Raw genomic sequence first — 18,556 nt, forward strand, 5'->3', positions numbered from 1 at the left:
ATTAGAAATGCAATGAACAAAATAAACAACACATTAAACCCAACTTCTGAGAGAATAAGTGAACTGGAAGACAGATCTGAAAAAGCAGGATAGAGAAAGTAAAGGGTGGGAAATATTTTTTAAAAAGAGATCAAGAAATGTGGAAAACAGTGAGAAACTTTAAAAAATATCCAACTAGAATTCCAGAAAGAGATACTAAAGAAGATGTAATAAAGATATGTTAGAAGAGACAATGGCTGAGGATTATCCAGAATTTATGAAAGATGTCAATTTTCAAATTCAGGAAACAAAATACATCACAAGTTAAATAAATAAACATAAATTTATATCTATACACAACATAGTTAAACTATAGGATACCAAAGATAAAGAGGACTTCTAAAAGCAGTTTTAAAAGGCAGATTAAAAACAAAAGAAATAACAACTAGATTCATACATGAAATTTTAACAGCAGCAAAGAAAATAAAACATGGAATAGCATTTTCCCCCTGAAGGTGCAGGGAAAAAAAGTAACTAAACAACGAAAATCCTATATCTACTAATATCTTAAAAAAGAGGGAAAATAAGTTTTTTTCATTTGTTTACTTCCAACAGAGTGAGGTTCATAGAATTTTTTAAGCTGCATTTATGGAAAAGAAAAATGATACTAGGAAAAAGATTTGAAATGTAACCACAACAAACAATGAAACATTAAACATGGGGTAAACCTAAATAAAACATAGTTGTATAAAACAATGAAATCACTATGGAATTATAAAATCTTGATGAAGATAAAATACTGGAAATTAAAAAAAGAAGAGGTATTATCGAGGCCAGGAGAGAATAATCTTTAATTAAAATGGTCTAAGATCTTTCATTTGAGAATAAGACAAACATATTAAAAATATAATTTGTTGTTTTAAATAATGTATTAAAGTTTCTAGGGTGCTCACCAAAGAATAGAAATATAGCTCATATTCAAATAATCAAAGGAAATAAAAAAAGATAGGGTGAGAAAAAATACTAGACAGAATAAAATAAGGTAGTAGCAATTAGTCCAAACGATTTCAGCAATCACAATGAATGTAACTATTTATCACACAAAAGTTATATAAGAACCCCATAGAGAAAATTATAAACTCTTACTAAAAGATATTAAAGAACATTTAAATAAATGCAAAAATGTGCTATGTTCATGGTAAGGGGGACTCAATATTATAAATATGTCAGACCTTTTCATATTGACCTATAGGCTTAAATATCTATAATCAAAATCTCATTTTTTTTTGGTGGAAAATACAAGCTGATTATAAAAATTTTAGTAGTCCCCTCCCCTCTTATCTACCAGAGATATATTCCAAGATCCCCAGTGGATGCCTGAAACTAGAGCTATTACTGAATCCAATATACAATACATTTTTTTCTTATACCTACATACCTATGATAAAATTTAACTTATACATTGGGCACAGTGAGAGATTGACAATAATTAATAATAAAATAGAACAATTATAACAATATACTTTAATAAAAGTTATGTGGGGCATGGTGCAGTGGCTCATATTTATAATCTCAGCACTTTAGAAGGCTGAATCACTTAACCTTAGGAGTTCGAGACCAGCCTGGGCAACATAGTAAAACTCTGTCTCTACAAAAATAAAAATTAAAAATTAACTGGGCATGGTGGTGCATGCCTGTAGTCCCAGCTACTCAGGAGGCTCAGGCAGGAAGACTGCTCCAGTCAAGAAAAATTCTAGGTAAAGTGTTCATTCATAATAAATAATTAGACATGGTCTCATTTGCAGGAAAAGTACAGACCCTGAGTTCAAGGGAAATGCATGCTGGATGTCCCTTGTAACTCAGTGTGTACACACCTGCATTGCTGGGATGTTTCTGTCCATTTGCTTGTTTGTTTATTCATTTCTCTAATGAAGATTTACATTAATAAAATATAAAATAAATGGGCCAATAATTGGTGTATTTATCAGAATATTATGTTTTGCTCTTATCTCATGCTAAAATAAGTGTCATATTAATGCTCTGCACGTGAAATCCACTGTTGAAAGAACAATATCTTTTGTTATAGAACTTTTAAACATTAAAATATTTTTTTAAAAAAAACACGCACGGAATAAATGTAGTAGTCACTTTTTTCCTCACACATCTTAGTCACCTACATTCTATCCTTTTAGTAATTAAAAAGAAATACATTGACATTTAGTGCCCTAATAGTGAGGGGGGGAGAGTGGAAAAGAGGTGGAATATCTGGTAGTTCATTATTTTTTGACGAGAATGTATTCGAACTTGACAGGAATGTAGGAGTCAAAAAAATCTGAATGCCAGAGTTTTACTCAAATTGCAGAAATACAAAGCCTGGTATTTACAGCCTAACTAATAATTTTCCTAGTTTATTGTAAATCAAATATTTAACATTCACCACATGCAGTTAAATAATAAATGAGATATGAATTATAACATGGCACAGAGTACTGTGGTCTTTAGTGAGGCATGAATGGAGATGGGGTAGCCCCTAGAAAATACTTCTTCATGACATTGTGATTACGCTGATTGAGATAATTACTGAAGAATGGTTAATATTTTGATAAGATAAGGGGGGTGTCAAGGTTAAGATACAGTGTTAAGATACAGTGATAGGTCGATAGTAGGTTAAACATGAGGTGTTTATGGAAACTAGTGGAACTTCTAGTTTGTTTGTAGTTTTCGTCTCCAAGAATGTTATTGATATTTTGTGTAAGATAATTTTTTGTTTTTTGAGATTGTCCAAAACATTGGAGAAACTTCAACATTCTGGTCACAGCTCACTAAATAGTAATGGCATCTCTTTAGTCCTTGGGAATACAAAAGCAAACAAACAAACAAAAAAGAAGACTCTTGCAGTTCCAAAAAGCCTAGCATGTACCTGAGAAGAGAGAGAGCGACAGTATCACTCTCTGTTTAGAACCACTGGAACATATGACTGAAACGTGTATCACTGAGGATTTTGGACTCCTGAGTCAATTGGACTTCAGAATTAATTTTAGAGGCAATGGAGAATTATTGAAGGTTTTAATGCAAATAATATAATTAGAATTGGAGTTTTACATAATAAAGATTATGATGGTAGTAGGTGGGTGAGAGCATGAGGAAGCTGGAACAGGAGAGAAGTTAAAGATGTTGCAAAAGCTAGGAAGCAGAGCGGTAAAGGCTGAATAATGAACTGGGGTTCACCTGTGTGTGTGGGAGAATGTGTGTGTGTGTAGATGTGTGCGTGTGCATGTGTGTGTGTGTGTGTGCGCGCGCATTTATGTGCTGTGAGTTGGAGCCACAGGATTGTAGAAATGACAAGAAGACCCATGGAAAGAAGCAGCAATGTGTGAGAGCATTTATGGTGGTCATGAGCAAGGTGCTGATTGTGGTGAGTTGACAAGAAGTTAGGGATGGAGAGAGGATTGAAAGATTGGAAGAAAAGGGAATATTTGAAAGTTTTAGTACAAAAAAGAGTGTAAGAGAGGTGGTAGATGAAAGAGGGGAGTATTTGACCTGGGGTGATGAGGAGGAGACATGGCCATTGCTATCTGGTAAATACCTGCTCCACTGCAGCAAATGGACACGGTCCCCTTGCTGCTCTCCCTTCTTTATTCCTCTTAGGAACATCAGTGTCATGTTGCTATCATCTTACACAATTGTTGTAACCCAGAAAAACTAAGAGTAAATTAAAATTGTATAAGTTATATTCAACTTTTATAAAATGAATTCCATTCTAAGTGCACTAGGCAAGCTTTCTATTTAAAGAAACCTTTGATGGACCCTTTTGTAGTGTGAAAAATTAATCCCAAATGTATCTGTTTTACAGTTCCAAACTCTGGATCCCTGGTTTTCTTCTCTCGGACAGCTAACTAGGTCAAATCATTCTATTTTCAGAGCCCAGCCCCACACAAACACTAATTGGTTTTCACATCTGAAAGGTTGTGTATCAGTTTGTCATTTCTAAATTTACATGATGTAATCCATGTACAAGTTGGGATTTCATACCCTGTGGGAGGAGCAACTGCCACATGCTTAGTTTTCCAAATATATCTAGAGGCACAAAATATTTTAAAAGAGGCAGAACTTCAAGAGCGCCTTTCTCAATCTCAGATTTTATCAATTTATAGTTTTGGTAGGAACTAGAGAATTCCTACTATCTGTGGAGAACATCTCTGACACAATTTTGCACCTCTAAATGTATTTATAAAGAAAAATAATAATAATTAGAAACAAATACACACACAACCAAAGACCCCATCAAATCAAGCATTATAAAACTCAAATCTATCATCTGTGAACTTCATGGCAAAAAATGGAAAAGTAGATGCATCATTTTTCAAGACATTGTTGAGGTGTCCCCACATCCAAACATTAGTAGGAACTATAGCAAAAACCTTGTACAGATTTTTCAAAACCATAATGCTATACTAAAAAATTACATTTTTAACTCTGTCACTTGAATTAATTAGGAAATCCAAAGATCAGAAGTTAGTGGTACATTGCAAGGAATTTTGGCAGGGACGATGCACATCATCAAAATGGTCCCCTTTGGTCACAGATGCTATTTTACCTTGGCTTTGTCTTTCCTCTTTCATTAGCTGCATCCCCTTCTTACAGAATGACTGGCAGGTTAGCATTGTATCATTCTCTTTCAGCATGTTTCTTATACTTGGATGTATATTGGAATCACCTGGTAAACTTTAAAGTATTTTGATGCCTGGGTGTCAATCCCATGGATTTTGGTTTAATTGGTCCTGGGCAATGGTACTTGTAAAAGCTTCCCAGATGATTCTAATGTGCAGTCAAAGTTGAGAACCGCTGTCTCACAAGCTGTTAAACTCATGGCCCTCCTGTACTTAGTCCATCAATTCTCATATCGTTGGGCGCTTTCACTTTAAGCACCTATTGATCGCTGGTCTCACTTCCTCTGCCTTCATATCCACAAGCTGAAAAGTCAGACTTGGGAGAAATAGCCGAAGTTATTCACAGATTGACTTCCAGGAGAAACTGGAAGTCCAGCAAATACAAGTATTGGCAAAATATTTCAAGCTTCTGGAACATGCCACCTCCTATTCCAGAGAAACTCAGAAAGCATAGGAGAGTCGTGAGTGAGAATTCCAGCTTCGCTTACTTACTCTCCATTAACTTGGGAAAGTTGCTTACCTTTTCTATGAGCCTCAGTTTCCTCATTTATAAAAATTGGAATACCTACTTCCTAAGGCTGAATTAGATGACTATTTAAAATGTTTAAAATAGTGCCCCGGATGTTCAATAGCGACAGCTATTTAAATGGTAAGAAAAGAGAAAATAGTTAAGGCTCATTTACTGATTACACACTAAGTGAAAAATAGTTACCGTTTATTGAGCCAATTTATCTAATTTTTTATTCTTTATCTGCCCAACAAACATTTCTTACTGACTTTATGTCAATCATACTGCTACATACTAAGGATACAGTAATGAATGGAACATACGTAATTTCTATCTTGACACATTTTAAAACTTAGCTAAACGCTTTACCTATTCCTAGAGTTGATTTCAACTAGTGCAAAGATTGAGCTTACTTGGAGGAATGGTACTAACAAACTGACCTTGAATGCACCCTCACAGCAAATCCTTAGGGAATGCCACGTTGTTAAGAGAAACTTGCACCTAGCAGACAGACAAACCCTTATCAGAGTTCCATAACAGTCAGGAAGGGCCAGAAGGCTATAAAACACTTTATGAGAATATCAAAGGGAGCATGTCAAAAAAGCTGACGGGTTTTTTCACCCAGCATGTAGTTTTTTTTTTTTTTTTTTTTTTTGAAAAGTTAGTAGTGGTATACATCTCTAGATTCTTGAAGGCTAGAGAAGCTCTGTTTCCTCCACCCTTCATTTGCCTACCTGGGACTGCTGCTGTGCCTCCTATTCTGTGTAGCTCTCCATGTATTGTAAATTCTGTGACTTACCTACATTTTTGGAACTATATTCTTTGCTTGGTTCTGCTGGCATCTTTAGATCAAGTACTGTCACTACTATGACAATAGTACCTCTCCTTATAACAACTCTAAGATCTGGTATTATTATCAGTATTTTACATGTGAGATTTAAATAACTTGACAAGGTCATTGAGCTAGCACATGGCAAAGCCAAGATTTAACCTCACATCTGTCTGATTCCACAGCTTATCCTCTTAACCTCTGTCTCAAGTGGACAAACCTCAGGTGATTGTGCTTTAGCAATATCAAAATCTGGCTGTTCATAGAAATAGTTTTAAAAGCCACAAGTAGAGAATAAGAACAGCAGATAGAACTGGAAGATGATGATGTGACCAAATCTAACGTAGTCTTGGCCTATGGGCGCTTTTGAAATTATGTGAGAGACTAAAATCCAATAAAAATGGTGTCCAGTTTATGTGGTTATCAATCAAACCTACTGATACTTAATTTCATGACATCCTATAGATTAAAGACTTCATGAATAAGAGTCCCATCTCTTCATAGCTACAGCTGTAACTCTTTTGTCAGATCAGGAATATAATAACTACAGCTAAAAAAGCAACAATTGCAATTTGTAGATTGTATAGAAACCCTTGCTAACTCCAGATAATCTTTTCCCACTTAAGAACCTTTACTCTGATAATGGAGTGTGTGAGTGTGTCTGTATATGTAGGTGTGGGTGTGAGTGTGCATGTGTAACTGGGCCATGTGCAAATGCTTTGGTTCTCATGTGGATGGAGACAGATTTTAAACTAGTCTTTTCTGGTCTTCCATGGGTTGGAAAGTGTGCATTCTATAGGGTATCTATGAAGCTCACAGCGACTGTCTTCTTTGCTCCCCACCTGGAACGGGGGCCCCTGATAGCCATGTTTATATTAATGAAATATGACCCCATTCCCACTCCAGCTACCCATGCCTTTTGCCATATGGCTTTGCAGTTCTTCCCACTAAAAACCAAGTATATTTTTCTTCCTGTTGATGTTGAAGTCAGCTGTGAAACTTGCCAATGGAATGTTGTCAGAGGATATAACTTGAGCAAAGGCTTTAAATATGCATGTAAACTTGGGTTTGTCCTCTTGAGTTACTAGCCTTTGTCTATGAGAAGAATATACCACAGGTAGTACATTTTTCTATGTAGGTGTCCAAGGAGGGTGAGAGACACAAGGAACAGACCTGAACACAACCTGTAGTTCAGAGTCAAGCTCATCCAAAATGAGCCCACAAACAAGTGAGCAAGAAATGAATGCTTATGATTGCACACCCTTGAATTCTGGGATGGGTATTATACAGAATTATTATAGCATTATATGACAGATACTTTTCTCCGTGAAACTTAACATTTAAGCTGAGAGACAAAGAGACTATCTATTGGGCACTGGGCCATGTAAATGGCAGAACTAGCTATGAAAGAATGTTGATTTCTTTTTCTCTTTTTCTGACTTACCTTTTTGCTTAATCTTTTTGTTTTTGCTTCCTTTTTCATTAAGGTAAAGTTCACACAGCATAGAAATAACCATTTTAAAACTAGCAATTCAATGGTATTTAGTACATTCACAGTTTTAAGACCACCACTTCTAATTCCAAAATCTTTTCATCAGCCCCAAATAAAACTGGATGACAATTAAGCAGTTACTCCCAATTTCTCCCTCCTACCTATCCCCTGGAAGCAGCCATCTGCTTTTTGTTTTTATACATTTACCTATTGCTATGGACTGGAGTGTGACCCTCCTCAAATTCATACGTTGAAATCCTAACCTCTCATGTGACTGCATTGGAGAGAAGGCCTTTAAGGAGATAATTAAGGTTAAATGAAATCATAAATGTAAAGCAAGCCCTGATCCAGTAGAGTTGGTGCCCTTATAAGAAGATGAAGAGACACTAGAGCTCTGCCTGCCGTGTAAGGACAGAGAAAAAAGATGGATTTCTAGAAAACAGGAAGAGAACCCCCACTGGAACCATGCACAACCTGATCTTGGACTTCCAGCTTTCAGACTGTGGAAGTAAATTTCTGTTGTTTTATGTACCCAGTATATGGTATTTTGTTGTGACAACCTGTTTTATCAACGTGTTCATTGGTTGATGGACATTTGGGTTATTTCCACCTTTTGGTTTTTATAAATATTGCTCTATAAACATTTGAATACAAGTATTTTTTAAGTACCCATTTTCAATTTTAGGGTATATTCCTAGGAATGGAATTTCCTGGGAAATGGATCATAAGGTAATATGGGTCATATGGTAATTCTTAGAACACTGAACTTGTGTTGCTCAGATCCTCAAAGCTGTTTCCTGGTTTCTACACAGGAATTCTTGCTTGGATGCCATAAGATAGCCTCAGAATACTTTTAATAAATCCCTTTTGTTGTGCTAAAATAGACGTGTCTTACTTCAGCTAGGTTAATACCTGATACTTGAAACTAGAGGACCTAGGCTAACAGATAATAAAATTTCTAATTTTTAGTCATAATGTAAGAGAAATGGGCTGAAAACTCCTCTTTCAAAGTTTTTCAGAGGGGTGATCAAACCCTGTGATAGTAATCAAATCAGTTGACTATCTTGATAAGATTCTGAAATAAGACTTTACTGTGAGATTTGCTTATATTACCACTCACCTTTGGGACAAAGCAGCATAGGACCTTGCATTTAGAGCATATTCCAATTCGAAACGACTTCTTAAAGCTGCCACATGACTCCGGCCAGGTCCTCCCCGGCTCACCAGGCAATCAGAAGAAGAAGAAGGTGAGAGAGACCCACTGCTGTTACTTGATGCAGGAGACATCAGCTGAGTGGAGGAGGGGTAATTTTAATTGTTTAATACTTCCAACAGGTGTGAAGACACAACATAAAATACGGATTTAACTTTCTATTCCAAGGTTTCCCATATTTTAATTTCTATTCACTCAGCTTGTTTCTGGCTTTTCCTTTCAGGAAAAAAATCTAATGGCAACATCTGGCTAGCTTAATTTACTTTTTTGACTCAGTTCTGTGCTGAGTGCTGGCCTGTTAAATTTATGCTCATCTTTCTAAAAACACAGTAGGCCCAAGTCAGATTCATAAAATATATTTAGAAGGTTATTATTCAATGATCAAAAGATTCTTCACATTTTTCACTATGGCAATAAGATTTATGGCAGAGTTCCTTTAAATCATAGCTAAAATTTTTCACTTTACATGAAATTATTCCCTTCACATAAAATGAATTTACACACTTTTCTAAGAATACATCAATTTTATAAGATGAAAAATGCTTGAATGTGTGGCAAGTGTTTTCCCATATTGAACAGACCACTCCCTTTGCCACATGATAATTCTTCAGATGTTTAAAAACACCTGTTGGACTTGGCTGGGTGCGGTGGCTCATGCCTGTAATCCCAGCACGTTGGGAGGCTGAGGCGAGTGGATCACAAGGCCAAGAGATAGAGACCATCCTGGCCAACATGGTGAAACCCAGTCTCTAATAAAAATACAAAAATTAGCTGGGCGTGGTGGTGCACGCCTATAGTCCCAGCTACTCAGGAGGCTGAGGCAGGAAAATTGCTTGAACCTGGGAGTTGGAGTTTGTGGTGATCTGAGATTGCGCCACTGCACTCCAGCCTGGTGACAGAGCGAGATTCCATCTCAGAAAGAAAGAAAGAAAGAAAGAGAACAAACAAAAAAACCTGTTGGACTCATCCTAGTTTCCTCTTTTCTGTGATAAGCATCACTAGTTCCTTCAACTGGTTTTCATGTTACATGATTTTCATTTTTTTTTTTTTTTTTTTGAGACGGAGTCTCGCTATGTCGCCCAGGCTGGAGTGCAGTGGCGCGATCTCGGCTCACTGCAAGCTCTGCCTCCCGGGTTCACGCCATTCTCCTGGCTCAGCCTCCCGAGTAGCTGGGACTACAGGCGCCCGCCACCATGCCTGGCTAATTTTTTGTATTTTTTTTAGTAGAGACGGAGTTTCACTGGGTTAGCCAGGATGGTCTCGATCTCCTGACCTCGTGATCCGCCCGTCTCGGCCTCCCAAAGTGCTGGGATTACAGGCTTGAGCCACCGCGCCCCGCCCCTGTTACATGATTTTCAACTTATTCAGCACTCAAATCTCTCTCTCCTAAAATGTGTATCCCTGTTTAAATAGTTGCAATTATTCTTTTAAAAGGTTCAGGGTCACAACTGGGTACCACTTGGCCATTTCAGAACAAGAATAATCACATCTTTTATTTTACTACAAGGTAGTCACTTTATATTCTAACTCCCAATGAGCTTATTATTCTCTAGCATTCATGATGCTCCTAAGCCATGTCTCTACCATTTGATACTTTTATTATTTTTTCTTTAGCTCTGCTGCAGGACATTGTATTTATATGTATTCCTGTTAAAATTATTCTTGTTAGACATGTCCTGTTACTTTATCCTCCAAGATCCAGAGTTTTGCTTTCAAATATTTTCTGTCCTTCTTAACTTGATTATATCTGCACATGGGATGAGTAGCTCCCTCTTTGCCTTGATCTAAACCATTGACTGAAATTTGAAAAATAGAGAGGATAAATTCTTATGAAACTGCACAAGTCAAGCCTCTTTAGGCTGAATCTGGTCCATTAATTAGTGCAACTCAGTCCAGCAAACTGTCTTAGCATATAGCTCATTCATCTTCTCCCTTGGGGAAAGACTATAAATAAGAGGCTTGATCAATATATTACAATAAGACAAGCTAGTTTAGTAGATCCTATCATGGTTCTTGTTTCTGGAATCCACCTCCAGATGTGTCTATCCCATTAGGCTCAAAGCAAACTTGCTCAAACTCTAAGTTTCAAAATGAGAGGATATTTTAAATTCAAGTCTTGAAGGTTTCTCTTAATATCCAAGGCTTCTGGCAGATGCTTTTGTCCACAGGGGCTGCTGAAGCCCCACCAAATATGTGACTACTTCTCCCCACTTTGTGCAAGTCCCAGGACTGAAGAACAGAAGGGAAAGAGGACCTTAGGTCTAAACACTGAAGCTTCTTTCTACACAAAAGTTTTCTTTGGAAATTCCAGCAAAGAATCATGAGACAGAGACACTCACTGCAGGCTGTAACTGCGAATCCTTTTCCAATAGACTAGGTCCAATGACTCTTAGTTGAGTTTTGTTTTTTGTTTTTTTGTTTTTTGTTTTTTTTTTAAGAAAAAACCCTACTTTTCTTGATGGTTCCACTTTGAGACTTAGTGGTGCAATCTCAGGTTGATGCTATTTCTCTCTATTTTTGCCCCTTCCCTGCATATGCAGATGCATATGTCATCCTCTATGTGTGATGTATGTCTTCCTCCACCAGTAGCACTTATTTGCATTTGAGAATATATTATTTTTGAATTAGTGTGAATGTTTCAGCTCCCTCACCTATTTTGAAATGCATCTCTTGACCAGGTGTATAGAAAATTAAGGCAATTATAGAGAAAATTAAAGCAAACAGCTTTAATAAGGAAAGAAAATTCCATTAGCCTGATTACCAACATATATCACATTAAGCAACATATATGTGGTGTGAAAGCAATGCCCCTAATTAATTTATGAACATATTTTATTGATAATTCTTATTTTCGCATTGAATGTAAATGAACAATGTCTTACACATCTCTATATGAAGAAACTTTTGCATAAAATTGATTAAATAATTACCTTCTAATGTATTTATTATACTTTCCAATTTTCACTCATCAATTTTTTAAGCTGAGCATGATTGTGTCCATTTGCCTGCCCTATTATTTATTGGAAGGGCTTCAGTTCACTCTGATTTTGCCTTTATCCCTGTAGGCACAGCTAATTCTGCTCCACCCTAGGAATTTAATGAATAGGGTAAATATGGATGGAGTTATGGGTCCTCATACTAACTTTCCATAAGTACCATCTCACCTACATTCCCTGACAGCCTTGGATATTCAGGGCTTTTTTATGGACATATTTCAGAAGCTAAAGTTTTTACCTCAATGTTGCAGAGACACTCTTCTAACTTCGTGACAACTTCAGAAAACTCGGGTCTTCCCTGTAAATAGAAAAAAGAACTTTTTTTTCCCCTTAAGAATAAAAGGAAGGAGACTCTCTTTGGATTTTAAAGTTGGGTATTAGCATTTGTAAAGAATGAGATTAACAATAAAGTATATTTTTATTTAAAATACACTTTTATTGAAGTGTTAATTGAATGTTCATTTGCTGTTCATGGAGGGATGTTGAGTCTCCCTCTGATAAGAGTTTTAAGTCAGAATTTGCAACTACATTCAGATAATGAAATAGTGGAAAAGCTTTAATTAGCTTTGCATGTTTTTAAATGGCAGGTTTCCTCTTCAAAATGAAAGAATAATAGTGAGTACTAAAAACTATTAACTATCTCAGTGCCTTGTAATATACCGCACACTATGTATAAAAAGAACTGCTAAAGTAGATTTATAATGAACTTCACTTTTGAAAAGATCATCTCAGATTCAAAACTAAGATGATGATAGAAACCTCAGGACTATGCCTTACTTTAGGGTTTAAGATTAGCTTTTTATCTTCAGACAGTCCCATTAAAGATATTGCCCATTATTAACCTCTGTGTCAGATGAGTTTGGTTAAAAAAAAGTTTATTCCAAATATATTTCAAGCTTTGTTCCAGTTGCAAGAGATATAAAAATTTTTATTGGAAAAATTCTTGGAATTTTAGAAAATGTTGACCTCTTTTGAGAAAATTATTTGTCTTCTTTTGTCAGATCCTAAAACCATACATACTATCATTTCTCCCTTTATGAAACTTTCACTGCCAGGAGGGGGAGAGCCCAATTTAACATTCAGGTGTAGTAACCAACTAATTTAGATTCTTAGTAGAACAATTTCTCCCTTACTATCTAGCCCACCCCTGAGAACATTGCTTCCGTTATAAGCTGTTTCCTCTCACATACTCCTTGTATCTCTAGGTTGGTGGGGGCAGTGGGAGCAGTGGGAGCAGTAGGGTGAACAAAATCCTGTGTCTTCCTTGCTGTCACTGCTACTTCCAAATGGTTTCTCTTCTAAACACCACCAGCTTGTCAGGCTACATGACCAGCTTGTCAGGATATACCACCAGAGTCTAGCTACACCCCCTCATTCTTTGAGGATTTAAAAAACTGGCTGACTTCATATTCTCTATCACTACTCTTTGTACTTTTATTATCCATGCAAATGATCATTAAAATAGCCTGACCTCTGGGTTCCTTTGCCTACTCTTCTCCAATGAGCTTGTTCTCCAAACTCCTTTAGTCACTCAGCCCCTTAGTTATACCCTAGACCCTGTCATGACCAATGCCTGCACCCCTCCATGCTCTTTAACCTCTCAGTCTTTATCAGACAACTCTCTGAGTTGTCTCCTTTCTTTCTAGCTCACTTTTTCTAGAAACCCGACTCCAACAATCTTGGATCACACTGGTAATTGGAAGCCATTTTACCACTTAAAACAAAACAAAACAAAACAAGAGCTTTATATTACGAGCATTTCCAAATATGTCCTAAAGTAGATACTCTTCTATCTACCTACCTACCCATCTGTCGATCTTTTTCCTTACTTGTTGTTTTGCTCATTTCATCATCTTTTCACTGTCACTCACTTTCCCTTTACTTATCTTACATTTCATCAACATTTATCATTAGATTCACTTCCAACTATCACTCCCTTCCACACATCCTCAACTCTTTGGCTTCATCTTGCATTTTGTACACTACTGAAAGAATCCTAGCCTTTATTGAATCAATTCTGCCTGTCTCATTTCAAAATCTTGACCCTCTAACCTCCCATAGACCGTCAGTACTGCTCAGAGAGCCTATTACATATTTCTAGCCCATTAACTCTCTCATACTCCAGATGACTATTTTGTACCTTCTCTTTCCTCAAACCTCTAGCTCCCACTACTACATTGACCTACTCACCTATGACCTACATAATTTGCCCTCACTTTTGTTTCTATGGATGAACTTCGCCTAATTCTGAGGCCAACTCTTTCACTTGTGTGCTCCGCAATAATTCTCTCATCTGTTTTTTTTTTTTTGCATCGTTCATGTTCCTTTTTTATTGTTTAATCTCCACCAGCATACAGACATACTATACATTCTCCTATCTTAAAAGCAAACAGCAAAATAAAACCCATAACCTCTCTTCTTCAAGCTACTGTTTCATTGCTGTTTACCTTTACAGCAAAAATGTTCTAGAGTTATCTAAATTTGTGGTCTCTAATTCCCCTTCTCCCATTTGCAATCCATCCTAATCAAGCTTTCTCCTACAACACTGCTGAAACTGCCTTTGCCAAGGTTACAAAGATCTCCTCGTTGATAAATTCAATGGTTACATCTCAGTGGTCATCTCACTTGGCATAGCATTGAGTACAAGCAACAATTCCTTTGTCCCTGAAACACGTTTTTCAACTGGCTTTGAGGACACCATTTTCTTATTTTTTTTCTGTGCTCATTGACTTCTTCTTAGCCTCCCTTTTTGGTTTCATCTCTCTTTCTTATCTTTAAGCTTTTCATCACCCCAAGACTCAGTCTTTGAGTCTCTTTACTCTTTAGAATTAATTTGTTGAGGAGCTACTTCAGCCTCATGCCTTTTAAAAAACAACTCCCAGATTTCTATCTCTAGCCCAGTACTTTCTCCTGAACTCTAAACTCATACATGCAATTAATTATATCTATAGCTTTTCCCATTTCAGTAAATGGAAACTCCATCCTTCTACTTGCAGAGGCAACAACAACAAAAAGTGATGACCTTTGACTACTCTCTTTATCATTCTTGCCTCTAATATACCAGCAAATTATATTGCTCTTACCAGTCAGAATCTGAATGATCAAGTAACTTATATTAGATCAACCCTCCTACAGAAAACAACTAGAAACTCTGGACAAAATGTAAACGACAGCTACCTGAAGGCACTGGAAAGTTAATAAAAGCAAGTAGATCCTGGAGGAGAGTGAGTCACTTAGAAGAAAGGAACTAGTATGTTTCCCACCTCTCTCTCTCTCTTTCTCTCTCTCTCTCTCTCTCTCTCTCTCTCTCTCTCTCTCTCACATTTAGCCTGAGGGTAGACCACTTTTGCATTTTAGGAAACAGTTAAAATTCTGATGGTTTGCTTGTTTGAAGGACCAGAGGACAGAATTAAGGGCAACTGGAGTGTATTATTTATTGTTTTGTAACAAATTACCATAAACCTAGTGATTTAAAACAATGTTCATTTATTATCTGTTTCCATCGGTAAGGAGTACAGTATAGATTAGCCGGGTTCTTTGCTCAGAGATTCACTAGGCTGAAATCAGGGAGTCAGCAGGAACTGTGATTCTCATCTGACGCTCAAGGCCTCTTTTAAGCTCATCGGTTGTTGGCAGAACTCATTTCTTTGTGGTTGTATGACACATGTCTGTTTTCTTGCCATCTGTTCCCCAGAAATGACTCTCAAATTCTAGAGGATGCCTACAGCTGCTTGCCACATAGGCAGTTCACAACATGGCTGTTTGCTTTTTTCCTGACTGGCAAGGGCACATGCTTGACTTCCTACTCTGTGACCAGTTGTAAAACGTATTCTGCTTTTGAAGGGCTCACCCAATTAGGTCAGACCCACTTGGGATAATCTTCCTTTGGTTATATGATGAAGCATAATCATGGGAGTAATATCTCATCATATTCACAGGTTCTGCCCACACTGAAGGGGAGGGTATGCTACATGGCATGTACACCAGGGGAAAGGAATCTTACAGGCCATCTTAGAATCCTGCTTATTACAAATAGGCAGTAGAAAATGAGAGGAGATCCTGGAAAAAGCCCTGGAATCTGTGTGTAAATTATACCTAAATCTCTGGTTGGCCCCTGAACCACACATGCATGAGGCACACTAACCAGTCAGGTAGGGCTAAAATAAATGAACTGAGATTAAATCTGTTGCCCCATGCAGGGCATTGTTCTTACTGTTTTCTCAGACTGGAATTATCTAATGCTTATTCTCTGCCCATGGAAATTCACTGCATTCTGCAAAGCCCAGTTCACAAGCTACATCCTTCTTAAAGCATCCACATTATTCCACAGCACAATTATTCACTTTCATCTAGATTTACTTAATTTCTCTTTGTGTTATAGATAAGTATTTACATGTCTATTACTAGCTAGAAAGTGCTTTGATGCAATGGTTTATTTACTCTTAGACACCTAGCACATTCCATCAGAGAGGTTAAATGAGCTCAAATTTGTTAAATTAAATTGCATCATTATGATTTAAAAAATCATCTGGAATATGCTTATCTCTCTCATCCTGGTCTACACCACATCATCTCTTGCTTATATTACTACAATTGTCTCCTATTTTTGCTACTTCTGTTCTTTGCTTATCTAATAGTATGTTCCCAACCCAGTAGTTAAAATGATCATTTAAAAATGTACATCGGACCAAGTAATGCCACTCACTATAGCCTCCAATTATCTCCCATGTTATTTGGGTTAAAATCCTACATCTTTGTGTTCATCTCTAAGGTATACAACAACCTGCTCGTATGATTCTGTGCCCTATTCTTCCTCTTACACACTCCACTCTGGCCACACCAACTTCCTCATGCCCTCAGAACTTTGCATTGGGTTCTCTCCACCATGACACACTAATGCCTTCACCTTCTCCAGCTTATTGTTCAAATGTTGTTTTATCAGAGAGATTTTCCTTGTTCGCTGTATTTAGAGCCCTCGAGCCAATGTGATCTTCCTTTCTTGTTTTATTTATTCTATAGCACTTATCACCACATGACTGAATACATATTTTATATTATTTGCTTATTATTTATGTCCTTTTATAGGAAGTACACTTCCTAAGGGCAGGGGCTTCTCAGCCCCTGCTCTATGCCCAGTACTCTGAGAGTGCCTAGCATGCAGAAGGTGATCTACAAATGCTTGTTGAATAAATAATAGAATTAATCATTTTATGTCTTTTTCAACATTTTATTTTGTTCTCAAACTATCTTATAATATAGGTAGAGGGTTTTATTATAATTTGCTCCTTTTTTTTTTTAATCAACCAGTGAAGGCATTATAAATGAATTGTCGTTTTTGAACATAAAATTCAAGTGATGTTAAATATTTCTCTGGGGAGTTGAAAAAGCTTAAAAATAATGGTAAAATTTAACATTTAGTAAACACTTAGAGTACCCATTTAACTCATATAATACTCTGTACTGTAGGAATTTATTATTATTTCTATTTTACGCAAAAAACAAAGAGACTTTTTTTCTAAGATAATATAGTCACTACAAACAGAGCTGAATTCAAAGCTAAGTAGAGCTTGTGAGTTTAATCTTGACTTCATACTCACTCCCTAGGTGTGGCATTTAAATCTATAAGGAGTAAGAATTTAGTTGTAATCATGTAAAACTCAGTGCCTGAGATGAGCTTTGCATACTAGAAGAAACACTGGATTGAAAGTTAAAAGACTTGGTTAAAAAACTACCCGCTATGTGATTTACGATGGTTTACTAACAATCCTGAGCTGTTTCTTTAGTCTCTAATTGGGCTGCAGAATTAAGAGAACTAAGTAAGATAATGTTTGGTGAAAGCACTACAAACTATATGTTGTTTTGCAAAGTAACTTAATTTTTTCAAAATACTAATAAATATGCCGTGGATGTGAGCTCTCTGAATTTATAGTCAAATGCATTAACATTTTGGTTTAAATTCTATGCAAATTAAGGAATGTAGTTATTTACCTGGCATCTTAAGAGAACACCAAGATGCTTATTGAACAGTAGAAATTACCAAAATGCCTCATGAGCTGTATGTACTAAAATAATGCACAGTAAATGCCAACATTATGATATACATTACCGTCTACTTTCCTTTCAGGTGGATGGCTGGTACTCTTCGCCATCATGTTGCAGTTGGTGGCAGCTTGCCCTGAGTCATGTGTGGTGTGCACCAAAGATGTAACCCTCTGTCACCAGCTAACCTATATAGTAGGTAATAAAACTAATAACTCTACAAAGCAGTGCTCAGTGTACCTGGAAAATTGGTTGCCGTACCTTTCATTGTACTGACAGTTCTCTGGGCTCAGCTTAAAAGAGGTAACCCTTTAATGAGTAAGCTTCAAACAATGACTAAAGAGACTGGTAATATTTTGTTTTCCTGTTCCTGATGGTCTCAATCAAAACTATTTAAAGACCTTCAGAAGTAATTGAGATATTTTGCTATTGCAAAAGAATATCACCATTTTATCCAGCTACACACTTAACAAATACATCACTTTAATTATATTTTTGTACATACTTTGTGCAGATTTGGACCCTACCACCAGCTAGAAGAAATATAAATGAATCAGAAACCTGAACTGGAATCGTTCAGCATTAGTAAGATTAAGTGATGTACCAGTGAAACAGATTATTATCAAAGTGCGTCTCATTTTGAAAGTCTGGTCTTTTTTTGTTGGTGGTAAATGAGCTGTAGAAATGCTAACAAGATACACTGCCTGTATTCATTACATATTGCTTGCTTAAGTCAACAATTTAATAAGACACCTTATTAACAAATTTGAGGAGAATGTGATTTACATCCTGATATCCAAGAAGAGATAAACAAGCTATAAGCTCTGCCA

General features: G+C 36.6%; 1 protein-coding gene across 2 annotated transcripts in view; it reads left to right on the forward strand.

Annotated features, from left to right (window-relative positions):
- LRRC53 (leucine rich repeat containing 53) overlaps positions 1 to 18,556 on the forward strand; it is a 43,309-nt gene that overhangs the window by 11,467 nt on the left and 13,286 nt on the right. Inside the window, exon 2 of one of the 2 annotated variants that reach the window (XM_007978290.3) lies at positions 17,812 to 17,925. The exons of the other annotated variant lie outside the window; for it this stretch is intronic. Within the exon in view, the coding sequence (XP_007976481.3) occupies positions 17,838 to 17,925 (88 nt within the window). The 5' untranslated portion in view covers positions 17,812 to 17,837. The remainder of the gene's footprint in view (positions 1 to 17,811; positions 17,926 to 18,556) is intronic. 2 annotated transcript variants of the gene reach the window in all.

This window comes from Chlorocebus sabaeus, chromosome 20, assembly GCF_047675955.1.
Source record: "Chlorocebus sabaeus isolate Y175 chromosome 20, mChlSab1.0.hap1, whole genome shotgun sequence".
Classification (NCBI taxonomy): domain Eukaryota; kingdom Metazoa; phylum Chordata; class Mammalia; order Primates; family Cercopithecidae; genus Chlorocebus; species Chlorocebus sabaeus.